Raw genomic sequence first — 16330 nt, 5'->3', positions numbered from 1 at the left:
TAGCATGTTAGCATCGATTAGCGTAGCATGTTAGCATCGATTAGCTGGCAGTCACGCCGCAACCAAATATGTCTGATTAGCACATGAGTCAACAACATCAACAAAACTCACCTTTGTGATTTAGTTGACTTAATCGTTGCAAATGCATCTGCAGGTTAGCCATACATCTCTGTGCCATGTCTGTCTTAGCATCGCCGGTAAAATGTGCAGACACTCTGGCACATTCAATGGGGGTCTGGCGGCAGATTTCTTGCCAGTGATGCAACTTGAATCCCTCCCTGTTAGTGTTGTTACACCCTCCGACAACACACCGACGAGGCATGATGTCTCCAAGGTTCCAAAAAATAGTCGAAAAAACGGAAAATAACAGAGCTGAGACCCTGTGTTTGTAATGTGAAAATGAAAATGGCGGGTTTATCACCTCGGTGACGTCATGTTCTGACGTCATCGCTAAAAGACCGATAAACAGAAAGGCGTTTAATTTGCCAAAATTCACCCGTTTAGAGTTCGGAAATCGGTTAAAAAAATACATGGTCTTTTTTCTGCACCATCAAGGTATATATTGACGCTTGCATAGGTTTGGTGATAATGTTTCTGTTGGAGCCTATTTATATTATTTATTTATTTATTGTTTTGACAATCTAATTCAATAATGCCAATGAAGATGTTGATTATTTATTGGATGTTTTTGATGAATTATGATTGATTGATTGTTTTCAGCTGCTCACGCTCCTCCTGGTGGGCAACTTCCTCCTCCTATAATTAGGAAGACAGCACAGCTGGGCGCTGCCTTTCTCTGTCTGTCCTATTGAAGGAGTGAGGAGTGATATTGTTTGTTTACCACTAAATAAGTTTATTTGTATTAGATAGAAAGTCAACCACGGTGAATTTTTTTTTTTTGTGAAAATAAATTAACATTTTGAGACAAGGAAGTATCTCCGCGAGTGCTTATTAGGAATTTAGTGCGTCATAAAACCTCCTCATCAAGGCTACTCTAAAAAATTTATTTTTATTCGTTCGAAACCTTTTTGGAATGACAGAGTAGCCGTAACAAGTGTTTACAAGTTTTAGTCGTACCCGAACACCTAGTGAAGTCTGCCTGGTCAGACAGTGAAAAAGAACACATCAACAATGCAGCATAAAACTGCCTACGGACTCAACAGGCCCGCCTTGTTGACCACGCATGTAGAGGTGACACATCACGGTGGTCAGGTGGACCTTTTGAAAAAGACTGCAGATGACTGTTGAAACATGTCAGATAAAAAAAAGATATTGTCTGTCTAGAAGAAAATACCAAAATGAGAAATCATAAGAAACATTTCTGAGCCACATTACAACCCTGTTGACTGGCTGGACTGGACGTCACAGGCGGAAGATGTGCGACTACTGGTGCAGAAGATGGAAAACTGGGCACACAGGTTGTACCCCAAGCTTCAGTTTGAAGATTTTATTCACAGAGTGGAGAAGCTGGGCGCCAAAAAGGAGGTGCAGGTGGGACAAAAGGACTCCTTTTTTTTTATACCAGGCTGTGTTTGGAGTTGTTGATTTATATTTGATTTATCGATGCCTTTTTCCTCTGGCAGACTTGTCTCAAACGGATACGCCTTGATCTGCCACTGACACACAATGATTTTACTGGTAAGTAACCATGTTACCATGGGCAGCACGGTTTAAGAAGGGTTAGTGTCTCGGCCTCACAAAACGAAGGTTCTGAGTTCAAACCCGGGCTCGGGACCTTTCTGTGCGAAGTTAGCATGTCCTCGCCGTGACTGCGTGGGTTCCGTCCAAGTACGCCAGCTTCCTCCCACCAAAGACATGCACCTGGAGATAGGTTGATTGGCAACACTACCGTATTTTTTGGACTATAAATCGCAGTTTTTTTCATAGTTTGGGAGTGCGACATATGTGAGAAATTATTAACACATTACCGTAAAATATCAATATTATTTAGCTCATTCACGTAAGAGACTAGACCAGGGGTGCCCATTACGTCGATCGCGATCGACTGGTCGATCTCGGAGGGTGTGTCAGTCGATCTCAAGCCAGGCATTAAAAAATATACATAAAAATGAGCAATCATCAATCATACCAAGACTTCACTTTCGTCAATTGTTTGACATTCTCGGCACCCGAGGATCTTGTGAGATGACGCTGGCTGCTGCGAGCTCATATTTAAGAAAAAAATCACTAACAGGGCGGACGCAGAGAAACACATTTTATTTCTAGAGACTCCGTACCTACTGTCAAAACTCTAAAGACCGACTGCACAGTTCCTGTCTTCACCATAAAAGACCTGTTTCATCCTGCCTGTGCTAACAAAATAAGAGTCTCAGAAAGCTAACGTGCACAAGCTAGCAAGCTACGGAGTTTGATGCCAATGTATTTCTCCCCCGCCCTCAGCGACCGCTTTCTCACTTGCTTGCCCACCCGCACAGTAACCGACGTCACTCACCTGCTGCCAGACATTAAAGGGCCACACACATATGCTACTCTCATAACAAAGTGTTTAAAAACGAGTATGCAAGTTGGACAAATGAGATGCCAAATCCAACCACTTTCATGTGGTATTGGACAGAAAGGAGGACTTTTTTTTTCCTCCATTTGAAAATGCGGACGTTATCAGCACCATTGTCTGATTCCAATCAATGCAAGTCATCAGAATCAAATACACCAACTTATATTCTTGTCTTCATGAAAGAAAGGAATCTATGTGTGTTAAACATGCTTGTATTATCATTAAACACCATTAACTTGTTAACAAAAATGTCTCTTTCATAAATAAATAAATATAAATTATAAATAGGAATGAGGTAGATCTCCTCGACTTGGTCAATTGAAAAGTAGCTCGCCTGCAGAAAAAGTGTGAGCGCCCCTGGACTAGACGTATAAGATTTCAAGCGATTTAGCGAGTAGGAGTGACAGATTCTTTGGTAAACGTATAGCATGTTCTATATGTTATAGTTATTTACCATAATATGTTACGTTAACATACCAGGCACCTTCTCAGTTGGTTATTTATGCGTCATATAACGTACACTTATTCGGCCTGTTGTTCACTATTCTTTATTTATTTTAAATTGCCTTTCAAATGTCTATTCTTGGTGTTGGGTTTTATCAAATAAATTTCCCCCCAAAATGCGACTTATACTCCAGTGCGACGTATATATGTTTTTTTCCTTCTTTATTATGCATTTTCGGCAGGTGCAACTTATACTCCGGAGCGACTTATACTCCGAAAAATTAGGTAAATGGGCCCTAGTGTGTGAATGTGAGTGTCTGTCTATCTGTGTTGGCCCTGCGATCAGGTGGCCACTTGTCCAGGGTGTACCCCGCCTTCCGCCCAAAACACAGATGAGATAGGCTCCAGCGACCCCGAATGGGACAAGCGGTAGGAAATCGATGGATGGATAACCATGTTATAAATCACATGCTTGCTGTATATTTTCTGATTTGAATTGGCTGTCAGATGTTCAAAACAATCAATTTATGACTTTATTTGGTCAATCAGGCCACACACACTGGAGAAAATTTCCTTCTTTAAAAGACTAAAATAAATGAATGTCTTGTCATAGTCCATACAAAAAGTGTGATGTCTTGTTCAAACATTCCATTTTCCCACTGGGGCCAGATTGTTCTTCATAATGTTTCATTTGATGTTAAAAACATTTCTGCACAAAGCTATATTCACACAAACATAAATCCATCAATCCATCCATCCATTTTCTACCACTTGTCCCTTTTGGGGTCGCGGGCATACTTGCTAACCCTCCCGGATTTTCCGGGACACTCACGAAATTCAGCGCCTCTCCCGAAAACCTCCCGGGACAAATTTTCTCCCAAAAATCTCCCGAAATTCAGGCGGAGCTGGAGGCCACGCCCCCTCCAGCTCCATGCGGACCTGAGTGTCGTGTATAAAGAGCATGTCTGCCCAATGACGTTATAACTGTAGAATGATCGAGGGCGAATTCTTAGTTTCTTATGTGGGTTTATTGTTAGACAGTTTCATTAACGTCCCCCCAGCGCTGTAAAACAACTCACAAAAACAGCAGTCCGTTTTCGTCTACCGTAAAGCAGTTCGTCTGCCGTAAACAGCAATGTTGTGACACTCTTAAACAGGACAATACTGCCATCTACTGTACATGCATATGGTTAGAAAAACAAGGATGGACAATTCAATCCTTAACTCAGCAATGAGTAGATGAGTCTTTTGTGTGTGTAAATGTGTAAATAAATGAACACTGAAATTCAAGTATTTCTTTTATTTATATATATATATATATATATATATATATATATCTCGAATTCACTGAAAGTCAAGTATTTCATATATGTATATATATAATTCTTTATATTTAGCTAGAATTCACTGAAAGTCAAGTATTTCATATATACATATATATATAAGAAATACTTGACTTTCAGTGAATTCTAGCTATATTTATCTAGAATTCACTGAAAGTCAGCTATATATAAATAAATGTATTTTATTATATATATATATATATATATATATATATATATATATATATATATATATATATATATATATATAAAAATAAAAGAAATACTTGAATTTCAGTGTTTATTTATTTACACATTTACACACACATAAGACTCATCTACTCATTGTTGAGTTAAGGATTGAATTGTCCATCCTTGTTTTTCTAACCATATGCATGTACAGTAGATGGCAGTATTGTCCTGTTTAAGAGTGTCACAACATTGCTGTTTACGGCAGACAAACTGCTTTACGGTAGACGAAAACGGACTATATTTCTTATATATATATATATATATATATATATATATATATATATATGAAATACTTGACTTGGTGAATCTAGCAGTAAATATACTCCTCCCCTCTTAACCACGCCCCCACCTCCCGAAATCGGAGGTCTCTAAGTTGGCAAGTATGGTCGTGGGGGGTTGCTGGAGCCTATCTCAACTGCATTTGGGCGGAAGGCGGCGTACACCCTACACAAGTTGCCACCTCATCGCAGACAAACATAAATGTAGTTTGAAAAAAAAAGCTAATTTTTCTTCCTCCATTTGTGGTCAATCTTCATTCCATTTGTGAAGACAAAATCTCTGCCCACATAAAAACACATCCAACCGCTGATGTGCATTTTGACCAATAAGAAGCCTGAAAAATCAAGCGCAGCGGACTAGGTGGTGGGTAAGATTGCTTTAGATCATTAATATAATGACTATCTTAGACAATCCGCAGCACACACTTACTACATCTGCTTCTGTACGAATTGAACCTTTAGGTCACTGAATTCACTGCTCCTGTTCTGTTGTTAAATCACGTAAATCCTGTTTTCCCCCTGCAGATAGCGCCATCACACCATTTTGTATTTTTCATGTTTAGAAACGGCTTCACGGTGGCAGAGGGGTTAGTGTGTCTGCCTCACAATACGAAGGTCCTGCAGTCCTGGGTTCAAATCCAGGCTCGGGATCTTTCTGTGTGGAGTTTGCATGTTCTCCCCGTGAATGCGTGGGTTCCCTCCGGGTACTCCGGCTTCCTCCCACTTCCAAAGACATGCACCTGGGGATAGGTTGATTGGCAACACTAAAAATTGGCCCTAGTGTGTGAATGTGAATGTGAATGTTGTCTGTCTATCTGTGTTGGCCCTGCGATGAGGTGGCGACTTGTCCAGGGTGTACCCCGCCTTCCGCCCGATTGTAGCTGAGATAGGCGCCAGCGCCCCCCGCGACCCCGAAAGGGAATAAGCGGTAGAAAATGGATGGATGGATTATGGTAAGAGTCATTCAAATAACTATAACATATAGAACATGCTATAAGTTTACCAAACAATCTGTCACTCCTAATTGCTAAATCCCATGAAATCTTATACGTCTAGTCTCTTACGTCATGGGTGTCAAACTCTGGCCCGCGGGCCAAATGTGGTCCGCCGTGTAATTTCATTTGGCCCTTGAGGCAATATCAAATTAACATTAGAGCTGGCCCGCCGATGTAACACCGCATTCACCGCTCATACTCTTGCCAACCCTCCCGATTTTCCCGGGAGACTCCCAAAGTTCAGTGTCCCTCCCGAATTTCATCCCGGGCAACAATATTGGGGGTGGGCTTTAAGGGCGCTGCCTTTGGCGTTCTCTACAACCTGTTGCCACGTCCGCTTTTCCTCCATACAAACAGCGTGCCGGCCCAGTCACATAATATATGCGGCTTATACACACACACACAAGTGAATGCAACGCACACTTGGTCAACAGCCATACAGGTCACAGTGAGGGTGGCCGTAAAAACAACTTTAACGCTGTTACAAATATGCGCCACACTGTGAACCCACACCAAACAAGAATTACACATTTTTGGAGAACATCCGCACCGTAACACAACATAAACACAACAGAACAAATACCCACAACCCCTTGCAGCACTAACTCTTCCAGGACGCTACAATATACACCCCCCGCTATCACCAAACAACGTCCACCTCAACCACGCCGCCGAAAAGAGGCATTCCATTTTTATTTAAATTTTATTTGATATGCCATTGATATTTTTTAATTATTATTATTATTTAAAACTCGATTTTGCATGTCACTATAAAGTTATATACTGTAAGCCTTGCTTGTTCAAGATTCAATGCAAAACTTGTTTAGGTCCCTATTAAAAGGTTAATTTGTTCAACCTCGGCCCGCTGCTTTGTTCGGTTTAAAATTTTGGCCCATTCTGTATTTGAGTTTGACACCCCTGTCTTACGTGAATTAGCTAAATAATATTATTTGCTATTTTACGGTAATGTGTTAATAATTTCACACATAAGTCGCACTATGAAAAAAACTGCAACTTATAGTCTGAAAAATATGGTTTACATCCAATTCAAGGCAAATAACAATAATTGCAAACAGGTGCGGTTGTATTAAGCTTGTGTTAGTGTGAACATACCTAATTTGGTGTACTTACGTGTTTTGCTGGGTGTGTGCAGGTGAAGAGGAAGTTCCTCCTGAGTCTCACATCTTCGAAGAACCAGACCCGTTCATCAGTCAGAGCTTCCCTAGCAACGAGCCAGGACCAATCCACTCCACCCCGGCACCTGCTGGTCCACCCGCCCCCTCTTTGACTGATGAGGAGCGCCAACGTATGGAGCTGAACAGACAGCAAGCCCTGGAGAGGAAGATAGCTCGCCAGCAGCGACTCACAGGTACACCACGTGTTATTGTAGGTGCCCTGAAGTTGTGTGTGTGTGTGTGTGTGTGTGTGTGTGTGTGTGTGTGTGTGTGTGTGTGTGTGTCTGAGCTGTGCTTGAGGTGGCAGTAACGCTGACCTGCTAGTTTAAAGGCCTACTGAATTGAGATTTTCTTATTTAAACGGGGATAACAGGTCCATTCTATGTCTCATACTTGATCATTTCGCAATATTGCCATATTTTTGCTGAAAGCATTTAGTAGAGAACATCCACGATAAAGTTTGCAACTTTCGGTGCTAAGAGAAAAGCCCTGCCTCTACCGGAAGTCACAGACGATGACGTCACACGTGTGGAAGCTCCTCACATATTCACATTGTTTTTAATGGGAGACTCCAACAAAAAGTGCTATTCGGACCGAGAAAACGACAATTTCCCAATTAATTTGAGCGAGGATGAAGGATTTGTTTTTGAGGATATTGATAGTGACGGACTAGAAAAAAACAAAACGCGATTGCATTGGGACGGATTCCGATGTTTTTAGAGACATTTACTAGGATAATTCTGGGAAATCCCTTATCTTTCTATTGTGTTGCTAGTGTTTTAGTGAGTTTAATAGTACCTGATAGTCGGAGTGGTGTGTCCACGGGTGTCTTGACGCCAATGTCTCAGGGTGTCGACGGCAGCTTTATGGACGACACAAACTCAGCTTTCCCCCGGTAAGAAGCGACTTTTTAACCACAATTTTCTCACCGAAACCTGCTGGTTGACATTCTGTCGTGATTCATGTTCGCTTGACCGCACTCTGATCCATAGTAAAGTTTCACCTCCGGGAATCTTAAACAAGGAATCACCGTGTGTTTGTGTGGCTAAAGGCTAAAGCTTCCCAACTCCATCTTTTTACTTTGACTTCTCCAATATTAATTGAACAATTTGCAAAAGATTCAGCGACACAGTTTTCCAAAATACTGTGTAATTATGCCGTTAAAACAGACGACTTTTAGCTGTGTGTGTGTGCAGCGCTCATACTTCCTAAAAACCCGTGACGTCTTGCGTACACGTCATCATTACACAACGTTTCCAAGACGAAACTCCCAGGAAATTTTAAATTGCAATTTAGTAAACTAAAAATGCCGTATTGACATTGTTAATATTTCATTATTGATATATAAACTATCAGACTGCATGGTGGGTAGTAGTGGGTTTTAGTAGGCCTTTAAAGCCCGTGAGAGTTGCAGAACAGTGATGGCGGCCATGCTATGGGCCTGCTGCTACACGAGTAGTAGTGGAAGACAGGGTTGGTCCACGCTTGTGCAGAGATTACGTCTTTTCTTGTCAAATTCATTTACGGAAGTTACATTAGTGTACGGTGTCACTGTTACCAGGTTTTTTCAATAACAATGCAGTACAGAACCACATAACCAATAACCAAAAATCATGATCTATTTCTTTCTATAACAGGCGGATCAGTGCAGAAACCTGAACCATCTGCTTGGAAGCCTTAAATTTTACAAAAGTTCAAGTAATTGATCAAATACATCCATTCACAATTTAAAAAAAATGCAAAGTCTAGTTTTTATTAGCCTGCTGATGTATAATCATGCAAAACCATCTCTTTTTTCCCTGTTGGTACCTGTTTTTGTGTATTTGGTAGACTAACCATCTGTCCTCTTTTCCCCGGACATGTCCTCTTTTGCGGGGCTGTCCGGGCGGGGGTTCTTAAATGCCTCAAATGTCCGGCATTTTGCGTCAGGGTTGCGTGTATTTTCAATGTACAACCCTGTTTTCGTATTAGTTGGGAAATTGTGTTAGATGTAAATATAAAAGGAATACAATGATTTGCAAATCATTTTCAACCCATATTCAGGTGAATATGCTACAAAGACAACATATTTTATGTTCAAACTGATAAACATTTTTTTTTGTGCAAATAATCAGTATCTTTAGAATTTGATTCCAGCAACATGTGACAAAGAAGTTGGGAAAGGTGGCAATAAATACTGATAAAGTTGAGGAATGCTCATCAAACACTTATTTGGAACATCCCACAGGTGTGCAGGCTAATTGGGAACAGGTGGGTGCCATGATTGGGTATAAAAACAGCTTCCCAAAAAATGCTCAGTCTTTCACAAGAAAGGATGGGGCGAGGTACACCCCTTTGTCCACAACTGCGTGAGCAAATAGTCCAACAGTTTAAGAATTAACGTTTCTCAAAGTGCAATTGCAAGAAATTTAGGGATTTCAACATCTACGGTCCATAATATCATCAAAAGGTTCAGAGAATCTGGAGAAATCATTGGTACTTTAACTTTAACTTAAATCCCTCCACGTAAGCGGCATGGCCGGAAATCAACATTGAATGACCGTGACCTTCGATCCCTCTGACGGCACTGTATCAAAAACCCACATCAATCCCTAAAGGATATCACCACATGGGCTCAGGAACAATTCAGAAAACCACTGTCACTAAATACGGTTTGTCGCTACATCTGTAAGTGCAAGTTAACTATGCAAAGCAAAAGCCATTTATCAACAACATCCAGAAACGCCGCCAGCTTCTCTGGGTCCGAGCTCATCTAAGATGGACTGATGCAAAGTGGAAAAGTGTTCTGTGGTCTGACGAGTCCACATTTCAAATTGTTTTGGGAAATATTCGACATCGTGTCATCCGGACCAAAGGGGAAGCGAACCATCCAGACTGTTATCGACGCAAAGTTCAAAAGCCAGCATCTGCGATGGTATGGGGGTGCATTAGTGCCCAAGGCATGGGTAACTTACACATCTGTGAAGGCACCATTAATGCTGAAAGGTACATACAGGTTTTGGAACAACATATGCTGCCATCTAAGCGCCGTCTTTTTCATGGACGCCCCTGCTTATTTCAGCAAGACAATGCCAACCCACATTCAGCACGTGTTAAAACAGCGTGGCTTCGTAAAAAAAGAGTGCGGGTACTTTCCTGGCCCGCCTGCAGTCCAGACCTGTCTCCCATCGAAAATGTGTGGCGCATTGTGAAGTCTAAAATACGAGAGCGGAGACCCAGGACTGTTGAACGACTGAAGCTCTACATAAAACAACATAAAACAAGAATGGGAAAGAATTCCACTTTCAAAGCTTCAACAATTAGTTTCCTCAGTTCCCAAAGGTTTATTGAGTGTTGTTAAAAGAAAAGGTGATGTAACACAGTGGTGAACATGCCCTTTCCCAACTACTTTGGTACATGTTGCCGCCATGTAATTCTAAGTTAATTATTATTTGCAAAAAAATTAAGTTTATGAGTTTGAACATCAAATATCTTGTCTTTGTAGCATATTTAACTGAATATGGGTTGAAAAGGATCTGCCAATTATTGTATTCCATTTATATTTACATCTAACATAATTTACCAACTCATAAGGAAACAGGGTTTGTACATCCAGGGTTAAGAAGGGGTTAAAAACTAAAGCACGCAGCAGCATTCGTGAGAGAGGAGCAGAGACAGACAGAGCGAGAAAGTTATGATAAACACGCATGTGTCGTCAGGCTCTGCTTTTTATCGATATATTTATCAGATTTAATGTTTTATTATCTATAGCAGGGGAGTCAAAAGTGTGGCCCGGAGGCCATTTGCGGCCCACAGCTAATGTTTTAAAGGGCCACGGCACATTCTAAAGATACTATTCAAATAAACAAAAAAAATAACAAAAGTAAAATAAAAAAAGCTTTAAGGTGAAATATAATTTAGAAAACGTTGCAATGTTGACTAATAAAACAAAGCTTTTTTTCTTTCAAACTGTCATTGCTCAAAACATGATATTGAATCAGAATCGATGTTATTATGAATTATTGACCTATCCAAGGTTACGTTTGCCATAAAAAAAACTTAGTTTTGTTTGACAAAAAAGGGCGTAAAACAATCAAACAAAAAACAACATAAAAAAAACAAAACATTTTTAGATGAGGAATAGATGTGAAGTTGATGTAGACTCCAGAGATTTAGGCATTAAATATAAAATGTATGTATGCCCTGGCACACCATTTTCATCATTTCATGACCCCTGCAAAACACTTTTTACACTTTTATACTGAAATAAATACACCTACAACTTATGAAATAAAAACATAGAAAAAAACTACCAGCAGCGGTAAAGTTTAGATCCATGAAGGAAAGAAGAAAGTGAATGAATGTTTATAACTGAATACATTACATATGCATACAAATTTCTCTTATTTTTTTATTGCCGTATTTCCTTGAATTGCCACCGGGGCGCTAATTAATTTAAAACCTCTTCTCACTCTTGCACTTACCAAAGGCCTGCGGTAAAAGTAAGCATGCGCTAATTATTTTAAAACCTCTTCTCACTGCGGCACTTACCAAAGGTATGCAGTAAAAATCGGAGTGTGATGTAAGTTTGGACCTTGAATCCTACTGAATAGCTCTTAATCTTCTTCCCTTTATGCGATTTCAAATTACCGGTATTGAAATCAGCCTCCATTTTGAAAATGATGACAGGGGAAGTGTCACTGGTGACGTCACAATTTTGACCAGGCGGTAATACTAAGCATGCGCTAATTATTTTGGGGAGTGAGTTTGACCCGGCAGTAATTCAAGGCAGGCGCATACTATATGCCCTGCGGCAATTCAAGGAAATACGGTATTTATTTTAATGAATTAACATTTATGACAACCTTTTTCCTAAACACAATATATAAAGTGAGATATAACAGGACAATGCTTACATTTATCATTTGTTTTGAAAACGCTTACAAAAAAGGGGCAACCCAAAAATTTACTGTGGGACCCCATTTTTGTGACTTGATGGGACCCTGTTTAAAAAATTCCAAGCTTAAACACTGCTGTCAACAGAGGAGAAAAAATGCTTTATTTAAATAAATATTATTTATAAAGCAAGTTGAAGTATCATTTGCGAATGTTCACCTAGTCCCAGCCTTGTTTGGCACACATATATGTGTCCTCTTTTTGGGATTTCACAATATAGTCAGCCTAGTATTTGGGTAAGTCCCAAAAATGTGAAATCAAACCATGCACGGCGCTGATATTTATCAAACAATTTCGCCTTCTGCAAAACATGCCTTTTAAAATATGAGACTTAAATTCTACGTGAGCAGTTCTCTCCATGTATGGTAGAAGTTTGTTTACAAGTGCACAAGTGTGCTGTAAAAGCCCCTGAAGTGACCTTGACAGGTCTCCTTTAGGCCCTTTTTCATGTCAACTTTTTTGTTTATGCAGTGGTAAATTTCTGGAAGAAGTTTAATACTGGCTATTCTACTCTTTGTGGTTCCTCAGACCTCCAGGCAGTTGGCTCGTCACTGCAAGCAGACCACTCCTCAGTGGATGCACCCGAGCCTTCTGGCCACGCTTCCACAGGTCAAGATAAAGACGAGAAGCAAAGCAGCAGCAGCAGTTCACCCCGGATGCTGATTAATGACTTAGAGTCAACCCCCTTGTGTGAAAAAGTAGTGACAGAGTCCACCCCTGCAGTCGGCATCAGTTCTGAAGATTAATGAGATAGATAGATAGTACTTTTTTTTTTCTTTTTTTGTGCAGTATTGCTGATGTACAAACATGACATTAGAACTTTATTGTTAATAAACAAGGGAAAAGTTTAAAATCATGTCATGATATTTGAATGGCAAGTACTGGTACTATTTGTACAGCCTGTTAAGACCACCATTTGTAACGCCTTGTCCTACTTTATAAACATTTACTCATATTAAAGCTGACAAAACCAAATGTGATGACTTTATTGTAAACGTTCACTGTGGACATTTCAGTACAAATTGATATTAAAATCTATTTGCACACTAATGCGGCATTTTAAAAGAAACAACTTAAAAGGTCTTTACTTCTTGTAAAGGCTTACAATCATGTCCAAGAGCATCTGTACAAAAATAAAACATGCCTTTAGTTCACAGGTGCTGAGAAAAAAACAAAACATCGCCTCAACACTTAAAAGAAAATATCTCCGCCAACAAGTCTACTGCACTTTACATCATACTTGCCAACCTTGTGACCTCCGAATTCGGGAGATGGGGGTGCATAATGTAGAGTCCCCGAAGAGTTAGTGATGCAAGGGATTCTGGGTATTTGTTCCATTGTGCTTATGTTGTGTTACGGTGCAGATGTTCTCCCGAAATGTTTGGTGTGGGTTCACAGTGTGGCGCATATTTGTAACAGTGTTAAAATTGTTTATGCGGCCACCCTCAGACTCTGTATGGCTGTTGACCAAGTATGCCTTGCATTCACCCAAGTGTGTGTGTAAGGGCCACAAATGCTATGTGACTGAGTTGACACAAATGCTATGTGACTGAGCTGACACGCTGTTTGAATGGAGGAAAAGCAGACGTGACGACAGGTTGTAAAGAACGTTAAAGGCAGTTACGCCCCCAATAGTGAAGTGAATTCTATTTATATAGCGCTTTTCTCTAGTGACTCAAAGCGCTTTACATAGTGAAACCCAATATCTAAGTTACATTTATAAACCAGTGTGGGTGGCACTGGGAGCAGGTGGGTAAAGTGTCTTGCCCAAGGACACAACAGCAGTGACTAGGATGGCAGAAGCGGGGATTGAACCTGTAACCCTCAAGTTGCTGGCACGGCCGCTCTACCAACCGGGCTATACTGTTGTCCGGGTGGAAATCGGGAGAATGGTTGTCCTGGGAGATTTTCGGGAGGGGCACTGAAATTCGGGAGTCTCCCGGAAAAATCGGGATGGTTGGCAAGTATGCTTTAGATCAGTCCATGCTAAAAAAAAACAACTATAGGTATTAAAAATGAGGTAAAAAATTTGGTTTTCATGTAAAAAGAGAAGCTCTGATGTGAGCACTTGTCGCATTATTTCCCGTCCAAACACACACGAGCGGGTGTCTATGGTCCTAGGTTGTGTTTTCACATTCCAGGTCCATCAATGCCAGCTCTCGAATTTCCTCCAGGAGAAGATACAAGTTGGGGCTTTTGCTTTGGCAGAACTCTCGTTCCTGTTTGGACAGTTTGGGGCGCCGTGTGGCCTTTTCCTGAGCCTGTTGAGACGCCTCCTCGGCCAAGCGCACCACCTCCTGGACCAGCTGGTTGCGGCCCTGCGTTGGAGCCTGGCAGTGCTCTGAGCTCCGGTGTGGCTTGTTGTTGAGGAGCTCAAGGATGAGACTGTCAGCGTGAGAGCGGGACGACTGCACAGAAATGCCAACCTGAAGGAAGCGAAAAGCTACGGTTAAAATGTAGGTCTCAACTTTAAAACATTTTTGTGGGTGCAGCGAAGACCCACTATAGTGAAATCCATTGTTCATAACTGAAATGTGTTAGGTAGAATTTGCTTATACTGAACTTGACAAAATAAACACTCAGCCAAAAAAGTCCAGCAAGCACTAAATAGAACCTATGATGGTGTTCCTCTTTTGTGACTTGTTACAATGTTAAACACTTACACAATGCTGAAGTGTCAAATCATGAAATACATGTATTCTGGCGTGAGCGTGTACGCTAGAGATGCACGGATAGGCAATTATATCATCCGCAAGCGCATCACCAAAGTCGTCATCCACCCGCCGTCCACCCGAACCAACATTTTATCAGAACCACAACCGCCCGCTGAAATACATCAGAGGTCGGCCACCTTTACCACTCACAGAGCTATTTAAACCCGTTTCACAGAGTAATGAAGACAATTGGAGCCGCTAACGTTCTTGCAAATATTCAATGGTGTTCATCCCGATGACAAGAATATGGGCGTGCTGTGAAACCATTGCCTTTGACACCTTCAATAACATGTACAAACCGATTGTTAGTCCGGCAACATGTTGTGTGCAGTTTCCGCAATCACAAGTACAAGATTGAAAGGTATACTGCGTGACACAGAGTACACTGATAGTTGTGATATAAACAACTTTAAAACGTACTAATATGCGCCACGCTGTGAAGCCACACCAAACAAGATTGACAAACACATTTCGGGAGAACATCCTCCCAGTAACAACATAAACGCCACGCTGTGAAGCCACACCAAACAAGATTGACAAACACATTTCGGGAGAACATCCTCACAGTAACACAACATAAACGCAACACAACAAATACCCAGAATACTTTGTATCTGTAACAATTACTGAATATATTTTACACCCCCGCACCCCCAACCCCGCCCACCTTACTCAAGCACAGGGGGGGTTTGCTGCTAGCGGGGTGTATAAAATAGTCAGGATTGTCATGGATACAAAGGATTCTGGGTATTTGTTGTGTTGCATTTATGTTGTGTTACTGGGAGGATGTTCTCACGAAATGTGTTTGTCAATCATGTTTGGTGTGGCTTGACAGCATGGCGCATATTACTAAGAGTGTTAAAATTGTTTATATCAGGACCATTAGTGTACTCTGTGTCACCCAGGATGCCTTGCAGTCGTGTGCGTGTTGCCGCGGAAGCCACACACAACATGATGCTGGACTGACAAGCAGATCGTACATGCTGTAGAAGGCGACAAAGCCAATGGCTTCATAGCACTCACTAATACTGACTATCTGGATGACTGCCGGCAGTCATTCTAGAGAATATTAGCGTCTCCTATTGACTTCTTCGCTTTGTGACACAGGTCTTAAATGGCTCTTTGAATGGTAAAGGATACCGATCCCAGAACCATGTATATCAAATATTTCCAGATGGTTCAACCGCCACCTGCCCGAATCTAATTAAAATTAATTTTTTCGTCATGTCACCCGCCCGACCCGCGGTTTATCCGCGGACTCTGCGGATGAGACCGCAAACCGCGCATCTGTAGTGTACGCCGTTTTTGAATGCCGCTTTTTTCTGTGTTTTGCAGTCTGGCCACTTTGTGACATCACAGCAAGGTGGATGCACTTATTGGGACCTTAAAGGCCTACTGAAACCCACTACTACCCACCACGCAGTCTGATAGTTTATATATCAATGATGAAATATTAACATTGCAACACATGCCAATACAGCCTTTTTAGTTTACTAAATTACAATTTTAAATTTCCCGGGAGTTTCGTCTTCGAAACATCGTGTAATGATGACGTGTACGCAAGACGTCACGGGTTTTTAGGAAGTATGAGCGCTGCACACACACACAGCTAAAAGTCGTCTGCTTTAACGGCATAATTATACAGTTTTTTGGACATCTGTGTTGCTGACTGTTTCGCAAATTGTTCAATTAATATTGGA

The 16330-nt window shown here is 41.1% G+C and overlaps 2 protein-coding genes and 1 long non-coding RNA gene across 8 annotated transcripts in view; 1 reads left to right on the top strand and 2 right to left on the bottom strand.

The window, feature by feature from the left end:
• The window catches only part of tipin (timeless interacting protein), a 50267-nt gene extending 37376 nt beyond the window's left edge, over positions 1-12891 (top strand). For all 6 annotated transcript variants that reach the window (XM_061887458.1, XM_061887463.1, XM_061887460.1 and 3 more), the window contains 4 exons: positions 1369-1491; positions 1584-1638; positions 6960-7175; positions 12445-12891. In XM_061887458.1, coding sequence (XP_061743442.1) covers positions 1369-1491; positions 1584-1638; positions 6960-7175; positions 12445-12662 — 612 coding nt within the window. In that variant the 3' untranslated portion in view covers positions 12663-12891. The remainder of the gene's footprint in view (positions 1-1368; positions 1492-1583; positions 1639-6959; positions 7176-12444) is intronic.
• On the bottom strand, positions 1433-7262 carry LOC133543067 (uncharacterized). The gene is made up of 2 exons (XR_009804293.1): positions 6938-7262; positions 1433-1821 (listed from the first exon to the last, which is right to left on the bottom strand). It is a non-coding gene; the product is annotated as an uncharacterized LOC133543067 (long non-coding RNA).
• dis3l (DIS3 like exosome 3'-5' exoribonuclease) overlaps positions 12887-16330 on the bottom strand; it is an 83035-nt gene continuing 79591 nt past the window's right edge. The window contains exon 18 of the mRNA XM_061887456.1: positions 12887-14342. Within this exon, the coding sequence (XP_061743440.1) occupies positions 14034-14342 (309 nt within the window). The 3' untranslated portion in view covers positions 12887-14033. The remainder of the gene's footprint in view (positions 14343-16330) is intronic.

The sequence above is a fragment of the Nerophis ophidion genome, linkage group LG25, assembly GCF_033978795.1.
Source record: "Nerophis ophidion isolate RoL-2023_Sa linkage group LG25, RoL_Noph_v1.0, whole genome shotgun sequence".
NCBI classification, from domain to species: domain Eukaryota; kingdom Metazoa; phylum Chordata; class Actinopteri; order Syngnathiformes; family Syngnathidae; genus Nerophis; species Nerophis ophidion.
The sequence above is the reverse complement of the archived record's forward strand: the minus strand, read 5'-3'. Positions and strand labels throughout refer to the sequence as shown.